The 17,382-nt window shown below is 45.5% G+C and overlaps 1 protein-coding gene across 1 annotated transcript; it reads right to left on the bottom strand.

Moving 5' to 3' along the window:
* Positions 1 to 374: 374 nt before the first annotated feature.
* Positions 375 to 11,278, bottom strand: efna1b (ephrin-A1b). The gene is made up of 4 exons (XM_035164229.2): positions 11,002 to 11,278; positions 2,058 to 2,353; positions 1,766 to 1,957; positions 375 to 1,645 (listed from the first exon to the last, which is right to left on the bottom strand). Exons 1-4 carry the CDS (start codon positions 11,097 to 11,099, stop codon positions 1,524 to 1,526), a joined length of 708 nt encoding a protein of 235 aa, XP_035020120.1. The 5' UTR covers positions 11,100 to 11,278; the 3' UTR covers positions 375 to 1,523.
* Positions 11,279 to 17,382: the final 6,104 nt, after the last annotated feature.

Genomic DNA, 17,382 nt, shown 5'->3' with positions numbered 1-17,382 from the left:
AAGAGGTGAGAGTGACACCTTCGCACCCGGTTGTCAGTTTGCTTGTGGGCCTCTCTCCCCGCACTATCCCGCGCTATCTCCCCTTCATCGTCCCCCTCTCGGTTCTCATGTTTGGTTTTCAGACTGTGAAATCTAAGCCAGGGCAAGCTGTGTCACCCGGGATGAAAGACGTAGAGGGCAGAGGAGAGGGGGCTGAGAAAATAGAGGCTGGGGAAGACCTGGGGGTGGAAATCTGAAGCTGGCTGGAGAGATTTCATCGGGTAGGAGCCTTTGGCAAATTGCCATCCGTCAAAATCTCAATAAGCTCAGTGGGATTTCAAGATCCAATGTAGGTTGATACATAAATTGATTTTAAAAAAGAAGTCAGAGAGATATTTTTATAACATCACAATTTCTTTATTTCACTAAAGATTTTTTTACATTTTAAAACAGTTTCTTAGAGTTTTCTCTATGTACAAATTTACATATAAACATTTACAAAATGATAGATAAAAAAACAACTGTAAATAAAACGCAGGAAGTCTCTTCAGTTTGAGGTTTGACAACGTGCAAGTGGGATCACATCTGCAAACATCCGCCAGTGTACCATACCATGATACTGTCGAGAGCGCAGACATGAGTGAAGAACCGACGAGTACGGAAGAGGCTCAGCTCCCTGACAATCCTGCTATCGTTTAGGTTTTAATCTGGTTTGTTTTCTTGATCCGCGGCTCCAAATCACTTCATCATCCACATTATGGATTATGATTCATTACTTACAAAAGGATCCAAATTAATTCAGATGTACTTTGTGTGAAACATATAAATCATTTTACTTCATATTGAGTGCAATGTGTAAAATGTTGACTGAGAACTTCTAGTTTGCACACGAGTCATTAATTTGTTTACTTGTGTTGAGTTACAAGTGAAAAATGTGCGATGTGACACTTTCTGTACTAAACTGTAGAACCTGTCTGCTTCCAGGGATACAACAGGGAGCTGAGTGCTACATGACAAAACTAAAATACTACATAATGTATTGTATAACACGCTGGCAGTGTAGCCAACAACATTTCCAGTACATGATCAATATTTTCTCCACACGAAGAAGGGAAAAAAAATGACATTATTGGTAGTTTGAGACCAGTAATACATGCACAGCTGTACCAACAGGTATGAAGATCTGAAATGAGAATGAGAATAACGTGTTCCTTTTGTTTTCAATCCAACTTTGATCCGTGTTATTCAAGTGTGTTGATCCGTTTTGTCCATAATGGCTGAAGATGATCTTAAATGGTCGTTAACGAGAATTCCATCCTCGTAATAAAGTAAGAAAAAAAAAAACGTCTTTGAGGTCTTCTTCTTTGGAACGATCCACGTTCCACATGCACACAAACCAACACATCAAACACACTCACACACACACACACTCTGAAAGCTTTGTCCATGCTTGTATAAAAAAATCTGTATAAAAAAGAAATCTCTGAGTGTTCATGGTCCCAATGACCTGCATTGGTGTGGTATAGTCTCTGTTATGCTCAGCTTTAGTGCAGCATCGGGACTAATAAGACTGGGATCATGGTGAGGAGGAGTGAGAAGGAAACCAGCTGCACGCCTGAGCTGCCGACGCTCCTCTGGACGTTTGGCTCCAGCACAGCAGGGTCATCTGAGGAGAGAAAAGGGAGGTGAGGTTCAGTTTCAGAACTTACCCAGCTGAGCTCATCTGAGACGCGGCCCTGCTGTGACTATTTCGCATCTGTCTGGTATTTTGTATGCGAATCCTCACCTGCTGGGAGCCGGTTCGAGGGGTTGTGCACTCCTCCGGTGGCAGGAAACTTGACTTTTCCTCCATCTAAACTTTTTCCCACCTCCTCCGCCGCCTTGGATTTGTCGATGTGAGATTTCACAGCGCCTTTGTTTCCGGCTACATCCACTCGCAGCCTCAGACAGTCCTGTCCGTGGTGATGCATCGGCTTGGCTGAAGAAGGACGGAGAGAGGAAAATGTTTGAATACCAGAAACCTCCGAAAGCACAACAAGCAGATAAAAAGCCAGTGGTACATGATTATTGATACTTACAGATATAATAGTAGCTCTCTCCCTGTCTGAACTCCTTGCCCAGGGTGAAGGGCGTGAAGCGCTGGAACTTCTCAGAGAATTTCTCAGGCGCGTGGGGAGCGAAGGGCCGTGAGCACTCCCAACGGAGCTGGTCGAAGGAGTGAGGTTTGCACACGTCGTAGTCCTCCTTCTCCACCATGTACAGAACATAGCGCTCAGCTGCATGCGATGACACCTCACCGTGGGCGTAGTGGGGGCAGACGATGTCCAAATAGTCATTGATGCGCACTTCCACTGCGTACTCGTCCGACAGGAAGCTGCAGGGAAACAGGAAGAGAGGAGGTTAGTGACAGATGTCCTCGTTTTTTAATTCACATAACACATGAATTACATGGGCAGATATCGTCTGTTTCTTCGCACACGTGTACAACACACGCCCAGGCTCATGGAGAAAACAGGGAATAATAATGAGGGCTAATCACGAATAGAAACGTGCAGCAACAGAAAACAGACTCCCTCACACAAACAAGGCGTGTGTGCTTGTGCAAACCCGCCACTGAGACAGAATTAGCAGGTCGGACTTGTTCACTTTTGTTTTTGGGTAAGAGAACACACCCAGGATCTACTTCAGCCACTTGCACCATCCCACTCACACACCATCTCTCTCTCTCTCCGACAATTTAGCCTTCAGCAGAAACTCACTTCTCACCTGCTTACCGGCAGAAAACATTGTAAATGAAAGGAGCAACCCCCGAGCCCAAAACACATTTCTTCACTTCTTCCATACATCCACTTTTCTGTCCGTACAACTATGTGACTCTTTCTGCCAAGTCTTTTACAGCTGTCTCTACTTTCTTGTTTCTTCTATTTGTGACTGCACAACTGTAATTTCTCTAATTTGCCGTCTCTATCTGCATCTCTGTCTCTCAATCTCTCTCCAATTTCATCAAAGACAGAGACACAGTGGGTGGAGACAGCCAGACTGCTGCTCCCCTTCTCTCTTTTCATCTTTACCCTTCATTTAGTTTTATGGCTCTTTTTCAGCCTTCCTGTCTCCTCTTCGCTCACTTCCCATCCTTATTTCCCCCCTGTGTCCTAATGAAGCCGAGATGGTGAAAAATAATGATAAATCCGGTACAGTCCTGCTGCATGGATGCACATTTATGGTAATGTTGCCCAGTGAGAACAAATAAAGCGGATTCGGGGGGGGTTGTGTCAAGTAGAACTTTTACTTATTGTTAATAAACAGCAATGAATGAACTCTAACCCTGTAAAATTCACTTTTACTCCCACGTTACGACTATGTTTCTCCTTGAAAGTAAACACGATGCAGGTGAGGCTGTCCTCATGTGATGCGCGGCTGGCTGACATCCTGGGCGATCGGCCAAGAGCTGGGAGGTGAAGACATATTTTTTATTTTTGTGCGACGCCCATAACATCCTTAAGGGGGTAAAAAAACTTGGTTGAAACGAATGACTGCTTGTGTTTTGGTGTGAGAGCGTCGTTTTAGAGAGTGAAAGTGACAGCAAAACACCTCCTGTGTCAGCCATTGTTAATGTGTGTTGCAAGTGTGTGTGTGTGTGTGTGTGTGTGTGTGTGTGTGTGTGTGTGTGTGTGTGTGTGTGTGTGTGTGTGAGCCCGGCATCAAAGCATGTTGTGGCTCCTGTTGTTGTGGCCTCTGTTCGGACCCCCTGGTCGAGTCACAGACACACTGGCTCCAAATGTGGGCCTCTGACCCCTCCTTCCTGCCAGTGTGTGTGTGTGTGTGTGTGTGTGTGTGTGTGTGTGTGTGTGTGTGTGTGTGTGTGTGTCATTTAGCGCTAACCTGCTTGTCAAAACACGCTTTGTTAGTCGAGCACAACTCTACACTTGTTATCCAGGGCTAATAAGCTGATCACCATCCTCCACTTACAACCGCTGCTCCCTCTAAGAAAAGCTTCTTTGAAAGTGCGTGCACAGTCCTATGTAGGTATTCATGGGTGTGTGTCTGTGGGTGTGTGTGTGCGTGTGTGTGCGCTCGGCTAAGTACTTCATTGAAAGTAAAAAAGAAAATATCTGTTGCAACCTAATTGGCTAAAAATAATCTCGGCTTTCACCTTGTTCCTCTCGTCTGTGTTTTCTTTGAGCAGAACCAGTAATAACAGAGTCAGAGAAAACAAATCGCTGGAGGATCTCTAGTGGTTCCCTCTGATGTAAAGAGTAGTTTTAAATTGTATGGCATCAGACACCCCACGTCCTTGTTAGTGGCCTGGTCCCCTCTCGGTATGACAAAAAACAGGCTTGTCAAAAGCTACCAGTAACAGATTCTGTTGCTAATTTCATTCATGTCTCACACGTTTAAGAACCCCCCTCCCACCCCTCCCCTTTTATCCGTCTCCTCACCTCCTCCTCCTCCTGCCCTCCATTGGTCTGGCTAATTAAAAGCTGTTAGGGGTCTGGGGCCAATGTGTTCTGTAGAAAAGTTAGGGAGGAGGAATGAATGGGGGTGTAATTATACCCGTTCCCTCCCCAAAGACAGAATGGCTGCAGGCTACAGAACCCCTTCAACCCCTGTACCTTACCCCCTGTGGAGCTTTCACTGCCCTGGCTGCTGTGGATGTGTGTAATGAGTGTGCTCATATGACTGTCCATGTTTTTTTATGGATGTTTTTGCTTATATCCTGTTCATTCGCGCAACAGTAAAGTAAGAAGGAAAAATCTAGCCCCGTTTTGGACTCGGTCAGAGTTTAAGTGCAAACCCACAAATGTCTTCCACTCCTCCTCACACTATCTACCTTTAAATCTTCACTCATCAAAGCTCCCAAACGCTGGAGACTCCTCTGCGTCTCCCCTCTCCTCCCGACTGGCAGTTCTCAGGAGAGTGAGAGTCGCGTCGACGTGATAGTTGTGTTGTATGCGAGACTGAGAGCCAGGTGTGTAAGTTTGCTGCAAACCTACTTTCCACGCAGCTTCCTCCTCTTCCCCGTGTGTTGGTTTGTCTCTGTGTGTATGTGCATGTTTTCATGGGAGAGGGATTCTCTGAAGACCCTTATTGAGGGCGTCTCACGCCTCAGGCTGAGGAGCACATCTGTTTATCAAGGCCTACTGGAGCCTCTTGTGTGTTGGAGTGTGTGTGTGTGTGTGTGTGTGTCGATTTCTTACATGTGAGTGAGGTGTGGGTAAACAGCCAAGGTTGAAGGTGGATGTTTCTCACTATGGAGCTACTCTAGCTTTTGCGTCAGTGTGTGTGTGTGTGTGTGTGTGTGTGTGTGTGTGTGTGTGTGTGTGTGTGTGTGTGTGTGTGTGTGTGTGTGTGTGTGTGTTAGGGCCTAAACAAGTACGATAGTTGTAGTCTTGCTGGTCATGACAGTAGGTGGTTTGTTCAACACTTTGCTCTCCTCACTGGAACTTTGAAGTCCAACCATTGTCCTTGTACTTCTCCTTTTCTACTTTCCTCCCATCCCTTTTTCCTTTCCCCCCTCGCTCTCCCTGAGAACCCTGTTGTTCCTCCATTTGTCCCCTGAGCTTACACTGGCTTCAGTCAAACCACTGACACTGGAACTCTGTCCTTCACTCCCTCTCCTGGGAGCATTTCAAACTGGCAGCCAGGTCAAGGGGTCGGGGTTCAGAGTCGTAACTTCTCACACACACTACCATCTTAGTCAGCGCTGCAGATATTTGTTTCACACACACACGGAGCGAGTCAGCGCCACTGACACACTGAACAGATGCACCCCCCCCCCCACCACCACCATTTGCTCCACAGGTAATCAGTAGTAAGTGTGCACGCGCTGGAATGTCACGACGGGGGGCTGCGGTTTTGGATGTTTTACTGTGTTCTAACAAGGCGCACTCATCAGATTTCCAGTCGCAGCTTCACACACTCAATACCCTATTAATTTCCTGTGGTATGGCAGATTCACACCTCCTTTCACACAGGCCGAGGAGCTGTCACTAGCTCTAATGCATTTAGCTGCTCACTAGTGGGATGCTTCATAAAAGCCAATCTAATTTGCAATCTGAAAGGTCTTTCCATATTAGCTTCCGAGATATTCAACTTCCATTCTTCCCCTTGCAGGAGGAAAGCTTTAAAAAAACGTCAATGCTGTCGTTTCTCACTTATTCAATTCCAAACTTGTCCCCTCCCTCCATCCATCACTGTCCACTCTCTCCTCCCTCCGTCTGCCTCTTCTTTATTCCTCCAAAATCAGCCCATCCCCCTTTTCCCACTCCTCTATTTTGCCCTGTCTCTTAACGCTGACATAATATACCGGAGCTCTTCATCCAGGGCTAATTTCTCAACACTTTCCCTTTCTCTAGTTCACCCTTCTCTCACCCTGCGCCCGGGGGCCCCTCCTTCTCGCCTGCCCCTAAAATCTTTTCACCCCGTGCCCCGTTTCGTAGCCTCCCATTCTGTCTGCGATGAATAGAGGGTTTAATATGCTGGGGGGGGAGTTAATCTGTGCGCCTGTGTATGTCCGTCTAACTGATAGATGGGGGGGAAAGTTCAGGAAGAATTTAAATAGAATGTTAAAAGTTTTTATTTGGAATAAATTTGTGAATTAATTGATGGAAAAAAAAACACATCCTCATAGTAGAGCAGAAGTCCACCTGCTGATAATACTGCCCTTTAGGGGGCGATGCTGGGCTAGAAGTGGACAGCAATACCAAAGTATGCCTGAAATGCTATGAATGAGCACTGTACGCACACACACACACACACACTCACACATGCATGCCCACACATACTACGATAACGCAGGACCCTAGTGTTAGCAGAGCCGGGCCTGAGAGGTTTTCTGTCCTCCTCCGGTGGAAAACTACTGGGGCAAAAAAACAGAGGAAGGTCTGTGAGAAACGAGGGGGGACTGGTGGAGAGAGGGGAGGGAGGGAGGGAGGAAGTCTGGACCACAGATAAGGAAGCGAGAGGAAGAGCAGAGAGAAAACAGGGGTGCATGGATACTGGGACGAGGGAGGAGGAGGTCTACAGAGCCGAAACGCAGATATATAAAGTGAAGACTGTGGTTTATAAACTGCAGTAAAAGTTCCCCCCCAAGTGCTGCTGTGTGCTGTGATGCGCGCAGGTACATCCTCCTTCGTATGGTAGGTAAGACGACAGTTACATCAGCAGGGAATCAACACAAAGTCTGTCCCTATATTGAATGACAGGATTCACAAAGGAAGATGAACGGAGATATCCTGCGGTGCTCGGAATTGATTGTTCTGATAGGATCGGTAGGATTGATCCCATCTGAGGGATTATGGTGGAAATGGAACACTGTGACAATTACAGGTTGACCAATATTATAATACTTACACAATAACCCCCCCCCCTACCCAGATACACACCCACACACACACACTGTAGAGGACATAATGTGATGGAACAGTCATCACAGAAGCATAAATATATGTACAATTAAGCCAGTGGGATTATGGTTTTGTGTCTATGGGTCAGATGGTCAGATTATGAACCTTCTATAATCTATGTTAGAATGTATGTGTGTGTGTGTGAGAGAGATTACAACAGACAGGTTGGGGTAGAGGTGAGATGTACAAAAAACATGGGTGGAAAATGAGACGGAAAGAGGGAACAAAATGTATAAAATGTATGAATTGAAGGGGGTGGGTTAACCCCCTCTCACCCTAAACTCATCCTTTAGGCCTCGCGTACGTTACACCAAACTCCTGATAAAGATATTTGTACAGATACAAATCTGTATCTGGGAGCATGAGAAAAAAAAAAAGAAGAGGTTATCGGGGATGGACGACAGCAGATAAATAACACAGAGATAACAAGGAGAAAAGAGGCAGTGAAGTAGAGTGTTAACAGCATCAATATCTGTGCGGAAAAGAATAGACGTTGAATGTGCTTGAATCAGTTGGTGAAGAGGTGGAGGGGTTGTGGCCGGTGGTCAGCCTGGGAGGAGACCCAGAGGAAAAGGAGTGAAGATGGAAAGAGGAAGAGACAGGTTCAGAGACACACACACACACACACACACACACACACACACACACACACACACACACACACACACACACACACACACACACACACACACACACACACACACACACACACACACACACACACACACACACACACACACACACACACACACACACAGCTGACGGAGTTGAGTATAGTAACAGTGGGGTAGAATGCTGGCTGTAACTAATATTAACATCCAAGTCCTCCCTCTCGCCCCCCCAGTGTATGGAAGTGTGAGTCACACATTTATCACGTCTCGGTAAGACTACCTACGGTAACAGCCACTCCCTGTTGGACTCTGACGTGGAGGCGCACACACGCACACACAATCACGTACTCTCAGTCCATAACAAAAATAAAAAGCCCTTCCAGTTAAAAGCTGGTAAAGGGCATCACAAGTTCAAACTCTCTGTCTCACAAACACACACACACACACAAACTCATTAAGAGGACACAGGCAGAGACACGTAGTTAAAATGACAAGACCGGACCAGACTGAGAAAAACTGTCTCTCCACCTGTCATGTGGAAAAACACACACACACACACACACACACACACACACACACACACACACACACACACACACACACACACACACACACACACACACACACACACACACACACACACACACACACACACACACACACACACACACACACACACACACACAACTGGAAATGTGCCAGAATCATTATGTTATTAAACACCCATAGACATGCACACTCACCCACACACGCACTTACTCTGATTTAAAAACAGAGGCTTGAGCCAAAATCACTACCTGACAAGTTCCTGAACATCCACATATGCTACAAACACGCACACGTCCTGCCAGTGCCACACACTTCTACAGTCCCCTTTGTGAACGGACAGACTGCTGCCATCTGCTCACTGTCCTGCACCTTAAGACTAATCACTGCTCCACACAATCACACCAAGAATCAATTAGCATCAATTATCCACAGTCATCTGCCGCCAAAGGCCTCCGATAGATCCGTGTAATCCTCCGAGCAGGTGACTGATTGATCACTGGGGATGGTTTCAGGGGCAGGTGGAGGGGGAGGAAGGGATTATATGAGAGTAACAACGATTAAAGTGTAATGTGTGGCTAAACATTGAATACTCTACCAGTGGCATGTGGGGGTCAGACGATTATGGAGTCACTTTTGGCTTTTAGCTGCCTTTATCCCCCCCCCATTACAAATTTGAGTATTTCCTCGAATCCCTCTAAGTGTGTGTGGGTATTAAAATGACAGAGAAATAGAAAAGCAATATAGGATATGAGATAATTGACATGTAGCAGAGAAGGAAAAGGCCTCTACAGAATACATTAATTCACATGTCACACGTTTGTTATAAATGTTTCATGATGTGTGAAGTTTGTGTCTGTGTCAGGCTCTAGCCATCAAGCAAAAGGCATTAGTCTTATATTCCTTCTCGTTACGCAACTTCCATTCAACAGCAGAAACTGTCCAGGGGCTGGATTACAGACAGCAGACTTTAAGATCTGACTTTGTATTAGACCACCCCAGTTCTCTTTCTCTCTCTCTGCTTTCTTTTTGTGCTTATCAGCCTTTTTCTAAAGAGCTCAGACCTAAAGCTCCTGTTCCCTCTTTTTTCCCACCCAGGCTTGACCAGAAACACTCTGGTTTCACTGTTTCCTTCTGTGAAGCCTCCTTTCCCTTCTGTCTCACCTGGTCTACTTCCTCCTCCCTCTGTCTGTAGTGACTCAGGTGTAAAACTCAGGTGAACCCAACCCAGGTCTCTGAGTCACACATGGACTTACCCATGACACAAGCACTGCTCATTAGGAACAAGACTTTCCATTAGACTCCTTATCCAATTATCAGGGCAATTGTTTCCCTTGGTGCAGGGGGTCTTTTTTAAGCCATCCATTGTCATTGTTAAAGGGCAATTAGAGAGCCAGTAATGTAATCAAGACAAGACTAAAGGGCCATAATGGCTTTTGCTCCTTTTTTTCTGTCTCGGTGTTGGGGTTTAATCGATCCCTGTGAGCAGCAGGAGAGCGAGGACGCGGGTCCTTGTGTTTCAGCCTCGTTATAAAATAATACTGTCCTTCAAGCGGCGGGATCAGCCGCTCCACGCTAAAAGCTCAATAAATCGCGCTGCGCTATTGCGCGTCTGTCAAGCTCCATCGATCCGCACTGAGTGGTCGGATAGCATTACATTTCTGACCTCAAAACAAAACACACAGCAATATGCGCCTCTCTCATCTGACTCACACTCACTATCTCTCAATATACCCCCCCCTCTAATGAAAAACCACTTCAACACACTGACTTGGATTTGGCACCTATATGAAAGTGATAATGAAATTATTCTGCTGCGAGTCATTTTCTTTAATAGACTTTTGATGACACGCACGCACGCACACACACACACACACACACACGCACACACACACACACACACACACACACACACACACACACACACACACACACACACACACACACAAACACAGGTGCAGACAGCGTCCCTGGCCAAGTTCATACTCGTCAGTCTATTTTCTACTACAGTATGTCTGTGTCTATGCGTTGCGGTTAAATATAGTGGTGAATCTGTCCATCTGTCTGGGCATTCGCTCCCAATCCCGTCTTGCTTTTACTGCCTCCTGCTGCTCTGCGCTCAGACTCTGAACACACTCCAGCTGCTTTCAGCCGTCACAGCAACCTTTTAATTGTCACACGAATTCAAAACAAAAAAGCTGAATTAAGCGGATTAAGAGCGTGGGCAGCCTCGGGGCCACTCATGGACAATGCGCCCTTTAGGGTGAGAACTTAACATGTGTGAACGTGAAAATGAGATCCACTCGCCTCTGGGCGCACCAGGAAACACTCAAACACACAGTGAGAACAGTGTTTGCTTCACACTCTTCATCTACACACACATTACGCCCGCAGCCCGCGGCAGGTACACAAATACATAGAGATACACTCGTGCGTAAAAAGCACAGGTCGGCACTTACTTTGGATTTGAGCTGTTCCAATAGACGCTGTGTCTCTCCGCTGAGGCGAACCAGGCGCCGACGCACAGCACCAAACACACCACACACGCCAATTCCATCGCTTCTCTTCTCCGCAGGAACCGACAACAAGTTCGGAAGGTGAACAGCTTCTGTTACCGAAGATCTGGATGCGTAAATACAAGCACGGGCACCAAAACGTGGATTCGAACGCTTCTGATGTGGCAGCAAATGCAATTCAACCTGATGAATGTCACCCAACACTGTTCAACTCCTGACTGATCCACTGGGGCGCAACTTGTGTACTTTGTATGGCACTGGCTCCACCCCTCAAAGCGGTGCCAGCCAACAGCAGCGAGGTAATCTGCATACCCCGCCCACCGCAGCCACAGGAGACGCGCGCTCCAGCTGCTCGCGCTTTACAACAGAGAAACACAAAAACAACCTCACCACTACACATGATGATCAATGTATGAGCGTAATAAACAAATACGGGTCAAAGCGGAATATTGGGTCGATAAGATAAAAAGCTATAAACAACTCAACGTGAAAACGTAAAGATAAACATTTGTGAGTTAATATTTAATAGCGACTCAAATGTCAGGTGTCAGCAGGTTTAGACAAATGTAAAAATATATACAAATGATATGAGGAGTTAGGATAAAATGTACATGCAAACCATTCAAATGTTAAAAATGTATCGCAAACATCTTCTTACAAAAACTGCTTGTTTAATATTTAACACTGTGACATATGCTTTGTATGTACACTATTAAACTGAATTTATATAAATGTTAGTAAATGTTTAGTAAAATGTTCAGTACTTCCCTGTGGTGGAAATTTAGAGTAGTGTTAAATGATACTCAAGGTAAAAGTACCATAAGTTTGTACTTAAGTACAGTTTTTTTGACAAAATGTGCACAAGATAATTGAGCTTAAAATTCAAGCGATCTCCTGCCTCCAATGTCCCATATGTTGGTTTCTGTTGTTGTTGGTATTGTGTTTTATGTAACGTGTTGCTGCTGGGATGGGTTGCATTGTTTCGTGACACACTGTATGTTGCAATTCATTGTGATGCGCTGAGTTGTTGTGTAATGTAATGCAGTTTGTTTGTTTTGTGCTAAATTGCAGTATGTACGCTGTGAACAGCCTTTGTCTCTATTTGTCCCACTGGTTTCATCTGAGGACCCTGTGCAGAGAAGTGTGTGTGTGTTCGTGCAGGTTGTTGTTGCCTATAGGCCTTTAGGCACGCTGGCTGCACTGATGCCGCTTTGTCAGATAAATAATTACCGCTTTATCAGTCTGTCTAATCTCGTTGTCTCTGCTTAGCCACATCCCCAGACAGGTAGCTTCAGAACTCAACCTCACAGATGGGGTGGATAAAGTCCAGACCACAGGGTGTCAGCAGGATCGTGATCCCAATAGGAGAGGGCTTCCCTCAGGCAGGGATGGAGCCCTGCCTCGTTCAGAGCTCCAGGACTGCAGGGAGCCAGAAGGGGGGCATCGTGTGTGCGTGTGTGTGTGTGTGTGCAGACAAACTGAGTGTCAGACTGTCCTCAGGCTCTGGTTGGGCAAGCACACACACGTCGCAGCATTCTGAGAGGATCTCATGCACACACTGGTGTAGGCACTGGGGGGTATTTTCCATTTTATAATGTTGCCCTAAAATTCGGGGGAAATGAGAAGGAAAAGTCAGGAAGTGATCAGATGTGTCATAAAGAATAACAGGGACGATTCGGACTAAACAACAAGAATAAGAGTTAATGATTCTCCTTATGCAAAACCTGTGGAGAATTTCCTCTACAAGTTATTCCTATAAACGTTCATCTTCTTTCACTTAGCTCTACTGGCATTAAAAACTGCTCTATACAAATACATATATTGATTTCCTCTACGGAATGACTGAAATGCAAATACTGTTGCAGCAGCTTTTAAACTAGCCAGTGATTCACTGGCTTCACATGACCAGCAACAGGATCTCACTTGCACACAATACCCAGGCAAAGTGTCAAAGTGTCCCTCGCTGCCAGCACACGTCTGCTGCTCATAAACGGGACGTCCTCACGATGCGTTTATCTAACACACGACCAAAGGTGTAGCAAGAGCAGGACATACATTTAGAAACCACACACACACACACACACACACACACACACACACACACACACACACACACACACACACACACACACACACACACACACACACACACACACACACACTCCTCTCTGCTGCTGCAGCCGAGAGTCGGATGGCTGAGAAATCCCATCACACACATACATATACACAAACACACAGACAAACATGTAGGTCTTATCTGCAGGCTCTTTTGATCGTGTTGTTGCCAGTAGAAACCACAGATGACTCTTAGAGTGAGACCCTATCCTCCCACAGACACACAGACACGCACAGACACAAACACACACAGACACACACACACACACACACACACACACACACACACACACACACACACGCACACACACGTAGACAGGGAAGACCAGGGGTTTCTGTGAATCACAGTAAAGCAGAGAACGCTGGATGGCTCAAAAAAGCAACTCGCAGAAAACTTGTTTGAGACGATGGAAAGCTCGACAGTTCTAAAAGTGGATTAAAGGAAGTTGAGGGAAGACCTGACAGCCGAACAAACCTTTCAGCAAAACGGAACCAGCTTGTTTATTTTCTAGGGACTTTTCTCCGGGCGTCTCAGTAACTGCTGCGTGTTGTTCAACATGCTGTGGAATCCCCAAATTACATAACTCATGTAATTAAGTAAAAGAAAGCGTTGGCACTACATGTACCTGGGAAATTCTGATTCTATTTTGTCTACACTCCCAACCAAATACAGAGGAATTTTTTTATTGGGGGGTACAAAGGAGAGTTTTGAGGAGTGATGAGATCCATAAAACAAAAACAGATGGCGTCAAAGGGAGAGTATCAGGCCAGGTAGAATACATGTTTTGATAAGAGGGGTTAAGGGTATGTGGGAGAGAGCCATTCAAAAGAAGACTTGAATCCCCTCAGCCTATTAAATTTTCAGTCTGGCTTCTATAGTCAACTTCTTCCTCTCCAATCTCATCCCATATACTGTCGGCCCCAGGCAGGGATCAGAGCTGGTCAGGGATCTCTGTCTCAGGATTTACAAGGGTTTTCTTCACACACACAGACATATGAGGCAGGAGTGCTTAATATAGACAGGAGAGAATAAATCAGAAATCAAAACGAGGTGGAGTGAGATTTAAAAGAACACGGTGACAAAAGGATAAGAGGTTGGATGGAAACACTTGGGCGTCAGCCACGCACTAAACATAACAAGAACCAAACATGGATGATAGAGAAACTACGAGCGTATGAACACACGGGCATGTGCTGGCACAGGTTTCAGACAGGTGGAGTTTTTAAAATGTGTCGGAAAGCTCTGATCACCGCCGCTGCTCTCTATTGTTGCTGCATTACGAGAAATTGCGTATCTGCCTTCTTTTTTTGGCCTGACTTTATCGCGTCATTGCACATCATGCCCTCAAGCCTCTGGCTCAGCTGCTGATTTGCCATTTGTGCTCATCTGCCCAACCTTTTCCACGCAGAGCTGCTACAGCAGGCGTTGGAAAGAAAAGGTCATGTGGATGATCAACGTTATGATACAATGATTAGGATATAAAGGGTCTTAAAGAGGCTAAATCACTGAAATATGCTCCGTATTGACTCTGGTTAATCATAGACTGCATTTCAAATACTTGCCTTTTGTCCACCCAACCTCTGTCATTACCGCGAGCTTTGGCTTGTTAACACTTGGCATTGTTTCATCTACACATGGACAGCTTGTCACCCCGCTGCCCTCTGTCCCTTTATCCCCCAGCCCCCTGTGGGCCCTTGGCCCTCTGGCTCATAGCGGCACACTCCGACAAGCTGCTCCTTCTCTGGCACCACAAAGGCATTTCCCCCGGCCTCCATTGACACCCATTCATCTGCATACAGGTGGTCCCACACGTGAAAACACAGGGGGACACACTTTTGCTTAATAGCGCTCCATGTGTCTGGATTTAACCCAGCAGGGGGGCAAAAAGTGAGTCTTGGGGATTTTTCTCGGAGCATCCTCTGGAAAGTCGCCATGGAGGGTGCAATTTTTCCAGATTTGCAACACGTGAGCTATGAGGGTAAATAAACAAAGTGTAGACATATTTAACCTAGCAGATACAGACAAAACAGTGTTGCATGTGTGTGTCAGTTGGGGGTAAATGAGCCACCTCCCTCACTCCTGGACGAACACTGTCTCACTATTCAGACCAGAGAAATCATTAACTTGCCCAGTCAACAGGCACACTTCACCCTTTCCGTCTCTCCCTGCTGCTTTGTCCTCCGTTCTGTCTCCCAGGGACTGTCACACACACACACACACACACACACACACACACACACACACACACACACACACACACACACACACACACACACACACACACACACACACACACACACACACACACACACACACACACAAAAGCACAAACAAGTCCCAGTGAAATATTTAACCACGCTCCTTAACTCATGTTGCCTCCACCATCATTTGTTATACTGTTTCTGCTTGTCTGTCTCCCAGCCTGTTCTCTCGGCTCATCTGTTGTCTCTGCTGTCATTCCTTCCTTCCCTTTCTTCTGTTCATCTGTTCAGTTATTTCCGTCCCTGGCCACAATGTACCGAGTTCATCTCTCCCTGATTGCTTTACTTTTTCTTGTTTTCTTTTCACATTCACCAGCTCTCGAGCGTCTCTCTCCCTCCCTTTACTCCTTTTTTATGCTCTATTGGTCCCTTTCTGTTCCTGCATCCTGCGTCTTGGTGTGGTCCAGTTCTCCCCATCCCCTCACTTTCAATCTTTTCTCATCCCCGCCTCCCTCCTCCTTGCCACAAGTACCTCGGGCAGTGCATTTGTTACGAGCGAATCCATTATCCTCCTCCAACCTTCCACCCTCTGTCCTCTTTATCTCTCTGTCTCTCTCTCCGTCTCTTTCTGTATCCTCTCTCTATCCTCTCCTCACATGCTCCTGGCCCCGGCCCTATATTCATTAACATGGTGTTAATGATCCCAGATGGACTGACATGTACTCTATGGGGGCGAAGTGTGAGTGGCTTCTTCCAAGGGTGTGTGTGGGTGGTTGTGTGTGTGTGTGTGTGTCTGTCTGCGTGTGCATGCATGGCTGTTGGCTACACGTGTACAGTACACGCATAATTGTGTATACATATGTGCATGATGGTGTCTACATGTGTGCACGTGTGTGGGTACATGTGTTCCTGATCACGTTAGAGTAAGAAAGAGATGGCTGGTTTTTCTCCTGGCAGTAAAATGCTCTGTTAATGTGATATTCATCTCGGATGCCCTTCTTTTTCAAAGCCAACAATAGTTTATCAGGCTGCAGCTGAGAGAGGATGTAGGTTGAGTCTCTGAATATAAAGTGAGTGAAAAGAGTTATGACATTATTGTTCTTTAACCACGTAGTGAAATCAGACTTGTGTTTTTGGGAAACAAAATGTCATATTCATCACTTTAGTAGAGGATGATAGCTTTGTCATGCAGATCTGAGTCATATTCAAACATATTGAGTGGTGCTTATAGTCATGTTTCATACCAATGGGATCAGTTTCTGAATGTTGCAATCCTATTGGAAAGCCTGATGAATATCTAACTGAGAAAAAAGCTGCAGTAGAATTCTAAACACAAAAAACAAGACAGATTTTTGCTCCAATAAATTATTTGAAAGACTTTTGCTTTTCAGGGCCACTCTGATATAACTTCACAATGTGCCCAAAATTATGGGGACAATGTATTTGTTTAGTCTGTGGATCTTTTTAAAGAGAGAGTTTTGGGAAGTAAAAATGCACTTTAATCTTCTTATTAGACAAACTCGTCGTGTCACTGCAAAGTAGTACAATCCAGAACACCCACAAAACCACAAATTTTAATATTTGAACTTTTGGTTTTTGTACAGAATAAACTACTGAGATACAACTTGTTGCCTGGTGGATGTTAGAGGTCATACTAGCCGGATTTTGTTACCAGAATCAGACTGGTTGTTTGCCCCTGTTTCCAGCCCTTGTGCTGACCAGCGGATGACTGTAGCTTCATATTGACTGTATAAATATGAGAGTGGTATTGATCCTCTCTTTTAACTCTCAGCAAGAAAACAGATGGGCTTTAGGCTATATTTTAAAAATGTAAAGTGTTCCCTGTAATGGTCTGGGTTTGTCCACTTTAGTTGTGATTCAGGGAAATTATAAGATATTTGAAAATAGTATGTTTCCAAATTTGGGAAGGCCCTAAACATGTGTCCTATATGTACAATGCTGTTTGGGTATATAACCAACTAGTGTTCCTGTGGCTGGATGGGAGCA

Source organism: Hippoglossus stenolepis, chromosome 8, assembly GCF_022539355.2.
Source record: "Hippoglossus stenolepis isolate QCI-W04-F060 chromosome 8, HSTE1.2, whole genome shotgun sequence".
Classification (NCBI taxonomy): Eukaryota; Metazoa; Chordata; class Actinopteri; order Pleuronectiformes; family Pleuronectidae; genus Hippoglossus; species Hippoglossus stenolepis.
The sequence above is the reverse complement of the archived record's forward strand: the minus strand, read 5'-3'. Positions and strand labels throughout refer to the sequence as shown.